This window comes from Cydia fagiglandana, chromosome 19, assembly GCF_963556715.1.
Source record: "Cydia fagiglandana chromosome 19, ilCydFagi1.1, whole genome shotgun sequence".
In the NCBI taxonomy this organism is placed as follows: Eukaryota; Metazoa; Arthropoda; class Insecta; order Lepidoptera; family Tortricidae; genus Cydia; species Cydia fagiglandana.
In genome coordinates this window covers 14,799,892-14,813,391 of record NC_085950.1, presented here as the reverse complement: position 1 = coordinate 14,813,391, position 13,500 = coordinate 14,799,892, and the positions used below count along the sequence as shown (strand labels likewise).

General features: G+C 36.7%; 1 protein-coding gene across 2 annotated transcripts in view; it reads right to left on the bottom strand.

The window, feature by feature from the left end:
- LOC134674069 (inactive dipeptidyl peptidase 10) overlaps positions 1-13,500 on the bottom strand; it is a 214,150-nt gene that overhangs the window by 34,668 nt on the left and 165,982 nt on the right. For both annotated transcript variants that reach the window (XM_063532121.1, XM_063532122.1), the window contains exon 6: positions 5,451-5,680. In XM_063532121.1, the coding sequence (XP_063388191.1) occupies positions 5,451-5,680 (230 nt within the window). The remainder of the gene's footprint in view (positions 1-5,450; positions 5,681-13,500) is intronic.

Genomic DNA, 13,500 nt, shown 5'->3' with positions numbered 1-13,500 from the left:
GATATGGCGTCCATTGAAGATAATATTTATTTTGTATGAAAAATAGGTAGTCTAAATACTTCATAATTTTTTAAAGTTGTTGAACAAAAGTGTCACCGTTTGAGGAGTACAATCTATGTTTTAATTATTTGCTCGTGTTACAGGCCACACCCGGTATAGACGCAAATGTGATTGTCTTTACAAAAGTAGGTAAGTGAACATAAATTTTCTGCTTTCAGGTTATGTTATTAAATTTCGTGGACTTTGTGTCGTAAAAATTTAACGTCACAGTTTATTAAGTGGCAACAACTTGCACAGCTTTAACACTGTGTTGGCTGCACTATGTCACTATTATTTTAGTCTCTACTGGCCTGGGAAATTAAATATTTGTCCAGATTTTGTAGTGTTTAAAATGTTTGAGTTACATTACATACGTAATTTAAAAAACTCAAATTATTCCTAGCATCTGCCTGAAACACTGATACACCGAAACGGCTTCGATGCAGAGGTGCAAATCTTGTTTCTGCGGTCAAAAAGATAACAATTCGAATCCAAATTGTTGAAAGTCATAAACATATACAAAGCTATTTATAAAGGGGGTACTCGTTATTCCCAATGAAGGAGATGGTACGAAAAAGCCACTGAAACGAAAGAAGTCTATCCCAAGTTTCATTTACAGCAGTTTGGTATTCGATATTATCAATTCCGCAATCATTTTCAATATAGCGGCACTGAAGATACGAATTGGATGGTACAAAATCGGCACAAGATCGAGTCTGGCAGCGCAACCAGTGTTCTGTAGGATATTGCTGAACGAATGATTTTTCAGAAAAAAGTATTTTCGATAAGGCTAGTAAATATGAAGATTAAATCACATAGAGTCAAACCGGATAGTGGTACAATTTAACTTGGATATGTCGCAGTAAGATAGATATAGCCGTTATATAGTTATAACCCTAGGGATATAATTATATGACGTAACATAGTTATACGAAAGCGATTCATTACTATCTTACTAGGTATATAACTATAATACGGCTTTAGTTTAGTGATATAGTTATATTACTGGATTAAGTTTAGTGAAATAATTGTAAGTAGGAGTGCAGCGGTGCGGCGGAGGTATAGTTATATCCCTAGGGATATAGTTATATGCCGTATAGTACGTAACTACGTATTATAATCATATTCCTAGTAAGATAGTAATTGTAGGTATTAGGAGTGCGGCAGTGCGGCGGAGGTTTAGTTATATCCCTAGGGATATAGTTATATGTCGTATTATAATCATATTCCTACTATTCCTAGTAAGATAACTATTATATATATTTTCATGCTGCTATTTTTAAGGGTTTATGAGGCATTGCGATCGATTCACGAAAGCTGGCGCGAGATTTGACAGAATTTCAATGAAAATAGCTGTCCCTCAGTAGAAATCTCGCGCCAGCTTTTGTGAATCGACCTGTACTTTTACGTAATATTGCTAAAAAGTATTATACGGCATATAACTATATCCCTAGGGATATAACTATACCTCCGCCGCACCGCTGCACTCCTACCTACAATTATTTCACTAAACTTAATCCAGTAATATAACTATATCACTAAACTTAATCCAGTAATATAACTATATCACTAAACTAAAGCCGTATTATAGTTATATACCTAGTAAGATAGTAATGAAACGCTTTCATATAACTATGTTACGTCATATAAGTATATCCCTAGGGTTATAACTGTATAACGGCTTTATCTATCTTACTGCGACAGATATATAATTAATGTAAATAAATACGGTGAATTGAAATCTCAGTGATATTTAGAAAGTTTCTTACGAATTAATCTACAGGTGCGTTCATAAGGGCCAAGGTGACAATCATATTCACGTTAAAGTCAACCAGTGTCCGGTTTGAGTCTATGCTTCATCATCATCATCATCATCATCTCAGCCATAAGACGTCCACTGCTGAACATAGGCCTCCCCCTTGGACCTCCATTCGTACCGGACTCGATCGTCCGTCGTCGGGGTCGGATCGGATTCGTCTATGCTTATATATTATTATTTCGATTAGTTTGATAATTAAAATTATGTATTTATAAGAAAGTATTTTCTAGTTTATAGACCTGCTGACTTAACAACACCTCAGATTTTTTTGTCCTTTTAGCGCTATGAACCCCAAAAATAAAAGAAGTGCGGGAAAAAACTGGTTTCAAAGTAAGTAAGTAGGTATTCGTATTACAATTGTTCCTAAAAATAAGAACCTTTAAAAGTAATTTGGGCCTAAATATTTTCTAAACACGTCTAAATGGATATCTATTGAAAGAGTCTGCAGGAAAACTCCAACAGTTGGCAACAAAAAGGGTTCGTATCATTACAAGACAGCCTTCAAACTGCCAGCACCAGTTTCCCGGCATCCTTGTTCACTAAAAAGCCCAACTGCTTACAAATTCAATACATTTAAGCCCTTTTAAAGACAAACAGAGTTGTATAAATGAAACGCATCGTCATGCCGCTACAACGAAACGAACATTAGCACAGGCTATTGAAAATTACCTAATCTGTAGGAATATCTGACAGGTTCTCTTATGTACAATCTATTATTGCGCCCAAGATTAAGTATAGCTTAAATAGAAAATATTTCACAGTAGTAATGTCGTTTTTTATGGTACGCGGAATCTTACATGTTTATTACGCAGAAAAAATGTTTTAGTATCAACCTGGGGAGCAGTAGGTATATGACTATAAATTACAAGGAATAATGTAAGAACGCCCTACTGCCAGCAAGGTCGAATACTCGTATAACTGTGAGGGAGAATTTTATTACCGCATTACCAGTTATCATTGGAAATCCGTACACAATTTAACTGACTAGGCATGCCGAGACAAATCACAAAATACTGTCGTAAATGTCACTTATGCTATCAGTTGTGGACACAATCTTATTATATACTTAGCTAAAATGTATGGAAGTAAATACGAATACTGCGCAAGCTCTCTAGATTCACAGGCGTATTCGAACAATTACGTCAAATACTAGATATTGAAACGATATGGAATAGATATGTCAGTGTCAAACAAGTGTCAAAAGTGACGTTTTTGTATGAAGAAATGTCAATTTTGACACTTGTTTGACACTCTATCTATCGTTTCAATATCTAGTATTTGACGTATCTCATTGTTCGAATACGGCTGTCAGCGTCTAAAATTCGATATGATGATTAGTCTGAGTATAGTACGGTTTTGCAATACTCAACCAAGCAAAATGGTGAAAATTGAGTAATTTTCACAAGAAAAACTTTTATAGACAATCTGCTACAAGATGAAGTTACCAGGGGCACAGAATCCGGCGAAGTCAGACGAGTCATTAAGCAGGTAGAGCTCATTTACAACCGGCGGCACGGAACGATCTTGCGCCCCCGGCCAAATTAAAACGAAACGCGAGGGGCCGATGAAATATCCTAAATAATGTTCTTTAAGAATATTTTTCCTTATTTTTATGAAAACGGAAAAGTGAATTTCGTCGAGAAAATAGTTTTGGTTCACTTGTTACTACATTTTGAAAAAGCTACTGATATAAAAACATTATCAACTGTTAAACCAAATTCGGCTCCCAATGTCCTTTAGATATGTACTAAATTTACGAATTATGTGTTTTCTCCGTCGCACATTATAACAGTTTATTATTATTGGCGAAATATCGCTAGTTGAGCTTTCTGTTAACAAACTTTAATGTTTTGTTACCAACCTAAGTCACATACGAAGTTCAAAAGTTTGTTGAAATCGAACGTTCGCAGTTGAAAACTTACTCGGTGATAATTAACTTGCAGAAGTTAGCCAGACTTGGCGAAGGTAGTGCTTTTAGAGTTATGAACTAACACTAATCGACAAAAACCTTGGAAGTTAACTAACTACCGATCCTTAAACGTTGTAATTAAGAATTTAGAAAGGTAACAACCGTAACCGTAACGATTGGCCTGATAAAATTGCCACCGAGACGCGTGGAAAAAAGGGAGGGAGGTATTTGCCCAGCAGTGGGACATAATAGATGTATTTAACAATATTCTTGGAGGTTGCCCGTAAAGAATAATAAGCAAGAGATTTGGATAAAGAGCGGCTTAAAGTTGTAGCTTAGGAGAATATTATAATAAAACAACTGAATATAATAGGTTGGTATGGTTCGTATTTAACTGAATAACTAGTAAGCAGTTTTAAAATTTAGAAGCGTAGACGTGCTCCTAATAAATGTTTCTCATCTGCGGATTTCATCAAACTGACTTTAGAATTAATTTTCTCTCCCATTTCCTCACATGATACCGCTAAAGTAAACCAATGAACAGATAATTACTGCAGATAATGTAGCGGAACATAATTAAATATCCTAAACTTCTCTACAGCTACTAGTTTCGATTATAAAGAAATGTTTAATTTTAACTCCAAATAATCTTATGAATTGTAGGTGTATTTAGGTTGTCACTTTAAAAAATAAACCTTTTGTTTTAGTTTAATAAACCTATTGGTAAGACAAAGATAATATGATTCTCTCTGTCAATGTTTGAAATGAGACAATTAAATGCAAAAATTTATGTAAATATATATGTAATATTAATATCAATATGTAATAATAATTAATCAGTAAATACCTGAAATGTAAATAACAGTTAGATATTGTATATTTATATTTATTGACTTGTAAAATGATTGCCTTTTACCAATAAAACATCTGAATCTGAATCTGAATTGGTTAAAATTCGGGATATTTGTGTTAGTGAATGCAAACGCAAAATTATTTGAGCTAGTTCAATGATAGAAATTAAATATGGCTACCAGTTCAGTAACAATATTCTTACAACGTAACCATATCGAGTTTGAGTTAACAAATAAGTATAGCTTCCTATATATACTCGTAAGAAAAATTAACATTTTGAGAAAAACTTATTGAAATTCGGAGTACTTACTCAAGGCAGTGGAGACACGCGTGCTCGTTATACTGTTCCGATCTGATCGAACTTAAAATTGGTGCAATTTATGTAACCCTGGTATCTCGGTTGGCCTCTTGGAGGAGTGCCATACGCGGGAGTTAGTTAGTTATCGCAGAACGTGGAGCCAAGTTTTCTTTATTTATACGGGTAAGTTTTATGATAAGTAGTTTAGTGGGGCCAGTTTTAAGGAGATTTATTTTAAGAATGCTTTAGCAGATAAACTCTGGGAGTAAAATTATCGACCTGCTTTTAGATTATACATAGATATTATTTATACCCAGTTCTTACTGGGATTTATTACATCGATGTCACGAATTTCACTTCAAACATTAAATAAAGTAACAGCCAAGAGTATTTCGGGCCGAGATGAATGAAAGGTTTCATAGCCACTACGACAAACCCAACTTCTGAAATAACAGCCAGCGTAACGACTTCTACGCTTACAAAGTAGCAGGTACTGACTAGTAAAATTTACAAATATTATAATCTAATCTCACCTTCATACAGCCAATCCGGCACGCCATTATAAATGGTCCCAGGCTTGCCGGTCTCCGTAACACGATAACCGGTGGATGAACGCGGCGCGGGCCGGTAGTAGATGTCGCAATCCTTCACCGTGATGAGCCCGTGGCCTTTGGGAGTCCACGCGGCCAGCAGCAGCGCCGGGCCCTCGGTCACCACGCCGCCGCCGACCTCGTCGGGTAGCGGAGTTAGGGGATACGACTCGCTGGAATAGAAGGTTGTGGTTAATATTTGATTATTTGGCCCCGAAAGCCATGGCTCCGCCATTTTGGAAATGATACGAAAAAATGTTTGACGAAGGACACTGGCCTGTGTTGCCTGATGCATAGGTGCGCATGGCAAGCGTTCATAGATAACAGCGATGTAATATAGGGGGCCGATTTTTGAATTTCGACCACTCGATTTCGTGTATTTCGTTAAATAATATCTCCACTACTAGGCATTTATATTCTACTAATAGAGTTAAAATCGAGTGGTCAATACCAATAGATTCCAAATTTCGATCGCTCGTGTTTCAAAAATTAGCATTTCGCCGTTTTCCACCGATTTTCGAGTGAAGAAACTGTTTCGCTTCTTTGTTTTATCGTGATCGTAAAATATTAGATTGGAATTCTGATTTCCAACAAACAGTACTTCTAAACCATTTTAATTGTTCCATATTCAACATACATTTAGCTTATTAATTTCGTCATTTCATTTTCTTGTCTGGACTGTATTTATTTAATGTCTCAATTAACATAGGCCACTTCAGACTTAGGGACTAAATATTTCACGTTTTAAGGACGAAGGTCTGTTATCCGAGCTAGTCGTGGCAATTTACACATTCCTTTTGTATTATTCTGGCCTTCCCTTAGATTTTGTAAAACACTGGTTCGCATTCCGCCTACAGAGGGCATGCTCATTTAAAATTCCTAGACTCATCTCTTTATTTCTTCATGGAAATATAAGTAGAAAAGGCGCTCCATACGTGTTATGCAAAATAGATTCACTTAAGCCATTGCATTCCCGGCTACCAGAACTACCAGGAGAAAAGGAAAACAAACTGGTAGGCGAAATAATCTCTAAGAGAGAGTTTTTACTCGTGCCTCTGTAACTCTGTATGAGGTACGCATATTTTTTTTGTGAACTTGCGAGCTTGTGTTAAAATACGATATGTTCATTGCTAACCAAGTTGGTATCGTCTTGGGTCGTCCCATTCTTTTCGTCAAGTTCTTAAATTAGTCCTATTCTGCTTTCGTCACCCATTCTACATTCATCACAATCTTCGGTGGCTTTCAATGTAGAATGAGTGACGAAAGCAGAGTAGGATTAGTTTAAGAACTTGACGAAAAACGAATGGGACGACCCAAGACGATACCACCAAGTTTATGCCTTCGGTCAGATGGAAAAATTAAATGTTCATTCTTTATACTCACTCGTATACTTCTTAATTCCAAAGTTACTTCATTTAACGGCCTTTTAACTCTGAGGGGTAAATATGTAGGTCATACTTAACAACTTTTACTATGGGGCCAACCCCGAAATCACGAAAGACAATAACATTTACCTACCTACCTGCCAAAAATAGATATATATCATACTTTATAATATCATACCTAAACCATCGAAATTAAGAACGCAATTCAAAAATATCTGTAATGAAAAATAATCAAGTAAGAGGAATTGACACATTTATTGGAAAAGAATATCATTATGACCGAGTAAATTGACTCCGGCCACTTAAAAAGAGAGAAAAGTAAACACTTCCATTTTCTGTTGCAAAAACACCGATATCCTTTCTTCCCGAATTCGGAACACGTTTCATTAAGGCAGGTACAAACTACAGCCTAAGGCAGTGAATTCACGAAGCAGCCGAGCTGCTGCTACCACGGTGAAACCGTTTCGTAATCAATCTTAACATAATACATTAAAGTTGATTTTGGCATGAGAAGGGGTTCTCGGCCCAGGTTTTATTTTGTTCTCACAATGGAGTGAATGAAAAGTGGCAGCGGCACGGAACACTGCTTTGTTCAGTTGCTCGGACTTTTTACTTCTTTTCGCCATTCTTTTTAGATCGTACACGAAAAAACAGAAATAATTCATGAAGAGGTAGGGAAATGTTGTAGTGTTGTGAATTTTACCTAGTTCTGAAAACAAAACATTATCGTGTTTATAACACAAGTTAAAATTTTGCACACCACCAAGACGATCTGTTTTACATAACATCAAACAGAAATGTCAATTTGAACTTACGTTATTATTAGTTCTGTCGTGAAAGGGTCTGTATTGTCCGCCATAACATAAAACATCGGATAACCTATCCCATTTCCAGAATTATATTATTCTTAAGTACCTTTAAAAAACATAAGGCTTGTCCTGTCCGCTTCAGTTAACCAGTTTAGGGACTCCGCATTTATTGCCGCAGCCCCGCAACACGATACTTAGGCCCAATATATAGCCCATTACTTTTTATGCGGCCCTAGGACTCGGTATCGGGTTGCGCTGTATTACAGGGGGCCTACCGCGAACACCGAAGCTCGCAAATTGCGGGAATCTTTCTTTGTCACTCTTACTAGGCCTTAATTTAAGTAAAAGAGAAAGATATCTGCAATTTGCGTGTTTCGTTACTTGCGGTAGTAGGCTAGAGTCGATGCCAGGTCATCAATCATGTTGATGTCGCACAAATTGAGGCGTGAATTTTTGCAAGAACTAGTGTTTGATACTTTTAGTGATAAGCGCCCCATTTCCAATAGGCACAAAATGGAGACACCTAGACGCGTGTTCTTGGAAGTGAATGTGGCAAGATTGATTAGACAAGCGTTTTGTGTCTGTGTTATATTTACGCTTATTTTGTGATAGAGTACAAACATCATACATCCTATCTGTTACATCATCATCTCAGCCATAAGACGTCCACTGCTGAACATTTTACATCAGTGGACCTTATTACAAAAGGCATAAGGTCCACTGACGTACAATTAGCCGTGGTTGGCGATGGTACAGGAGTATGTAAGCGTGCTTGTAAGCAACATTATAAGTAAACTCGTATAAATGGGAGCTGCGCCTGTCACGGCTTTGAAAGAACACGCTAGAATAAGCAAGTGTATGCAGAGTAAATGTGTCAGCACGTGAACTTATGCAGAGATGATTCTTTGTTTTCCTTTGGCAAACATCCCTAACTTTATTTTCGGTTTTAACCACTCGGATTTCATGTTTAGCAAATATGTTACTAGGTACCGCTAAATGGTGCATTATCCGGATATTTCAAGACTTGTAGAGCAAACTCTATACAATGCAAAAATAATAACCTTTTAATTACGAAATTAAAAATTGTCTGACTGTTTTGAATTGGTTCGCCGTCATAAGTATATCGAAACACTTAAATTCTCAATAAAATTCGTTGAGTTCTCTTCAAAATATTCAACACCACAAATTAAATAACTTAATGGAGTTATCAGCATTCCAGACCCCGCAGTCAAAACCCTAAAAAAAGCGTAAAACTTCCTTAAAAATAAATTACTCGGTCGTTTTATTCCTTCTGGCGCTCGGTGACGAAAGTGCCGGGGGACCCGTTAAAAGGTCCAGCCGCGGACCTCAGAGGACCCGTTACTTAAAGGGCATTCCTTAAAACCGAATGGCTTTATTCAAGGAGACCTAATGGTCTGGTTTGAGGCGTTAATTACAGACAAGTCAGTGAAGGTTAAAGAAAATAAGAGATAAGTTAGATGCACACATACACACGTCAAATCATGCAAAAAATAAAATTACATTATCCACAAACTATATTCCCATTGCAGTGAAAAATATAGTATATTATTTGTACCCGAGGGCGGTCGCTGAGGCCACGAGAACTTTAATAGTTAATTACAAGTACAATACACTGGTCTCATATATTACATATTTACTAGATACAGCTTACGGGCATTCCTCGAGAGCTTACGAAATGCTTTTTCTTGTATGGCAGCTGCCTCAATCAAATGCATAAAACTCACTACTATAATTTAATTTTGGAGGACAAAAGTGACCACTACTTTTGAGGTTATTAAATTTCTAATCTGAAGTAACTAATTGAGGTCAGTATTTGCTTAGACAACTAAAATTTTACACATGTTTTAACGCCAAATAACTGTTTTATTGTGCGTTTTATATTATCTTATTGTAACAGTTAATATTTTAATAGATTTATTTTGACAGAATCTATTGAAAGTAATCTGTGCTTGGTCCCCATTACATACCTACCTACAAAGTACAAGCTTATAATGCTTAATGTTACAAATGGTAAAACTTATTTCATTAAGGTGGGTTCTGCTTGCTCGAATTTCATACAAACTTCTTGGCACCCTAGCTCCTATTATATAGGGTTTCTTCACTTGTATATATAATGTTTGGGTAGTATATATATTTCTGTCTTCGCTTAACGTAAAAAAATACTAGATTTTGATTAAAATTATTAAGAAAAAAGCCTTTGAATATTGGTAAAATTTTGCCTCATTGCTTGTTTGTGTGAGTGATGCTTATAGTATCGGTGTAATTCTAACATGGCGACTTCATTTGACAAGCAATCATTTTTAATTTGTCTAAGGTGTAACAGATGGCACTTTAAAACCGCAACACAGATTACCTGTGTATTTTGTTTTATTTTCACTCAATAGAGGGAGGTATATTTAATGCACAAAGCATGTTACGAGTATACCTACTCATTTAAGAATCTCCTTTCTGATATAATTTCATTCCCAGATTTAATATAACTTAATAATTATTATGATTACTACACAATAAAATACATTTATATATTTATAGAAAGGTCAGTCCAAACAATCATTCGCGTTACGGTCGTCCACCGAAAACCCTTGTGAATTCTGCTTTCGTTTCGGTAGAAATATAAATGTTCTCTGGAAAAGCCTATATTTATTGTAACAATGTTTTTTAAACTAAAATACCTAGCTATATTTTTCTCAAAAATATATAGGTATGTGGAGAAAAATGTCATCTTCTTGTAAATAAACAAGATTCTATAATATCTTCCGCTTGTGCATAACAACGGTTGGCGATTTGTTCTCTTCGTTATGTTTGTTAAGCAAGTTAAGTTTTTAAGCCACATTTTTGTCAAGCTTGAGTTCTGATAATGGGATCCATGAGGAATCAAGGGAACTCCTCAAATCTTAAAGGCATGCGTATAGAGATTTTTGTATTTACATCAGAAAATCAAGCATTTTCATTAAAAACTGTTGCATTTGATGAAGTGGAACTGCTGATGATGATCAGAACAGAACTCTTAAACGACGCATAGTTCACGTTTGGCGATTTTTCCTTTTCGTTATGTTCGTTAAGCAAGTTAAGTTTTTAAGCCACATTTTTGTCAAGCTCGAGTTCTGATGATAGGATCCATAAGGAATCGAGGGAACTACTCAAATATTAAAGGCATACGTATAGATTTTTTTGTATTTTCATCATAAAATCAAGCATTTACATTAAAAACTGTCGCATTTGATGAAGTGGAACTGCTGATGATGACCAGAACAGAACTCTTCAATGACGCATGGTACACATTTGGTGATTACGAATTTCGATTTTGACTTGGACGCGGGGACCCGGACTCGGACTCATACCCGGATCCGGTTCGGACCCGGATCCGGTTCGGACCCGGACCTGGACTCGGATCCGGATTCGGACCCGGACTCGGAACCGGACTCGGACCCGGACTCGGACCCGGTCTCGGACCCGGACACGGACCCGGACTCGGACCCGGACTCGGACCCGGACTCGGACTCGGACTCGGAGCCGGACCTTGATCCAGAAAACCACTATGATACGTTAACTAAATAAACAACTATGATTACCTACCACAAAATTAATGTAGGTATAAAGTACGATGATGCCAATCTTACTAGCCCCTCCCGCTTAAACCCCCGTACACCGCACGGCATGCGCCATTAAGTGGGTTAGGTTAGGTTTGAACTGCGATCCTCACAGAACCGAACAAGGATTAGGTTAGGTTAGAACTGCGAGCCTTACAGAAACGAAATGCTACTTGAAAAGTGGGTTTGATTAGGTTCGAATTGCGATCCGCACAGAACCGAACTGCTATCTGAGGAGTGGGTTAGGTTAGGCTAGAACTACGACCCTCATGGCTCCTCTTCACGATGGGCCAACGCCGGCCACTCCATGGGACGCATTTATGCGTTAGAGGGAGCAAGTGATATTGCTATCTCATTCTACCGCATGGCTGCGTCCCTTGGAGTGGCCGGCGTTGGCCCATCCTGTAGAGGAGCCATTATACAGAAGCGAAATGCTAGTAGAAAAGTGGGTGGTTTTACCTCCTTTTCTACATAGTGTACCATCTACAGTAATCTTTCATCGGCCCCATGGAAGTCGGTTTTTTTTTCTTAAAAATTATTGACATATCAATAAGGATATTTAGACTAAATCCCATAGTAGCAACATCGCCATCAAAAAGGCGTTTTGAACTATGTAACAATAGAAACTTCTTTTTTTTAAATTGGTATTAACTCTGAAACTAGGCGAATTTCAAAAAGTTTATAGGACCGATATTAAACTTTCGTGAGACATATTTTAAATTGTTTATACGACAACGCGATAAAAATTCAAGTGAGTGAAACCGTTGTCGTATAAACAGTTTATAGGACATTTTTGTCTCTAAATGTGATCAGGAATACGCTGTTAAAATTATTCGGTTTCCTCATGTTACACCGTGTATAATAAATGAGTTTCGAACCCTAAGTAAAAACTATGTTATTTCGAATTTTGACAAGCTAATACATGAATTAGGTGCATCATATAAAAAAATGAATATGACCTTTTTTATTAAGAATTTATTAAGGATTATTAATTTCTTTCATTGACACTTTTTTTCCTAAAATGTATACTTTCCTCAAAAAATGTAAAAAACTGTGAACCGGGACATATTTCATGCAAAAAGGGGCGGTTGCGTCAGGGGGAGGGGAAGGGACGCTAGTGTGCGTAAAGCACCATACCCTAAGGTATCATACTACATTCATAAAAGGCTGGCTGTAATTAGTTTTTCAAAAAGCACAATTTGACCGAATATATGAAAGAGGGTCATTGTTGTTGTAAAAGGTGTGCAGGAACAGGAAATGATACGTTTCTGCACTAGAGCAGTTTAGGTTCCAATTCCAAGTACGATTTTAAGTAAGTAAGTAAGTAAGTAAGTAAGTAAGTAAATATTCTTTATTGCACCAATAACCATACATCTTACATACATGTAAAATTACAAAGAAATTTTAGTGTTACAATAGAACCCGGTAACAACAGGCGGTCTTATCGCTAAAAAGCGATCTCTTCCAGACAACCTTTGGGTAGCAGGAAATGTGTAACTCAAACAAAAGTCAACAGGTAGTGCACGGAGTGAAATATGGAGACTATTAAACACAAACACACATATTACATACTACTTATACAACTATTACAACAAAACCGAATACACAAATAAATATACAATATACATAATATATATTTTATACTTACATATATACAATATATAAAATGGCAACTTAAGGCAGAGATAAAAAGTATACTTTCAGCTGATTTTATTATTCTTTTTAAGATAAGCAATTTAAATTTGGGTATAAATGGATTCGTTATACAATTTCCATTCTGATATTTGACTCCCCAGTCCATAAATAACGATACTTTTGGCCAAATTGTTAATTGAAAATACCTACTCTCAAAAATACCTACTATAAAAATGTATTTAAAATAATGTTTAAGAAAAAAAAACCGACTTCCATGGGGGCCGATGAAAGATTATTGTAGATGGTACACTATGTAGAAAAGGAGGTAAAACCACCCACTTTTCTACTAGCATTTCGCTTCTGTATAATGGCTCCTCTACAGGATGGGCCAACGCCGGCCACTCCAAGGGACGCAGCCATGCGGTAGAATGAGATAGCAATATCACTTGCTCCCTCTAACGCATAAATGCGTCCCATGGAGTGGCCGGCGTTGGCCCATCGTGAAGAGGAGCCATGAGGGTCGTAGTTCTAGCCTAACCTAACCCACTCCTCA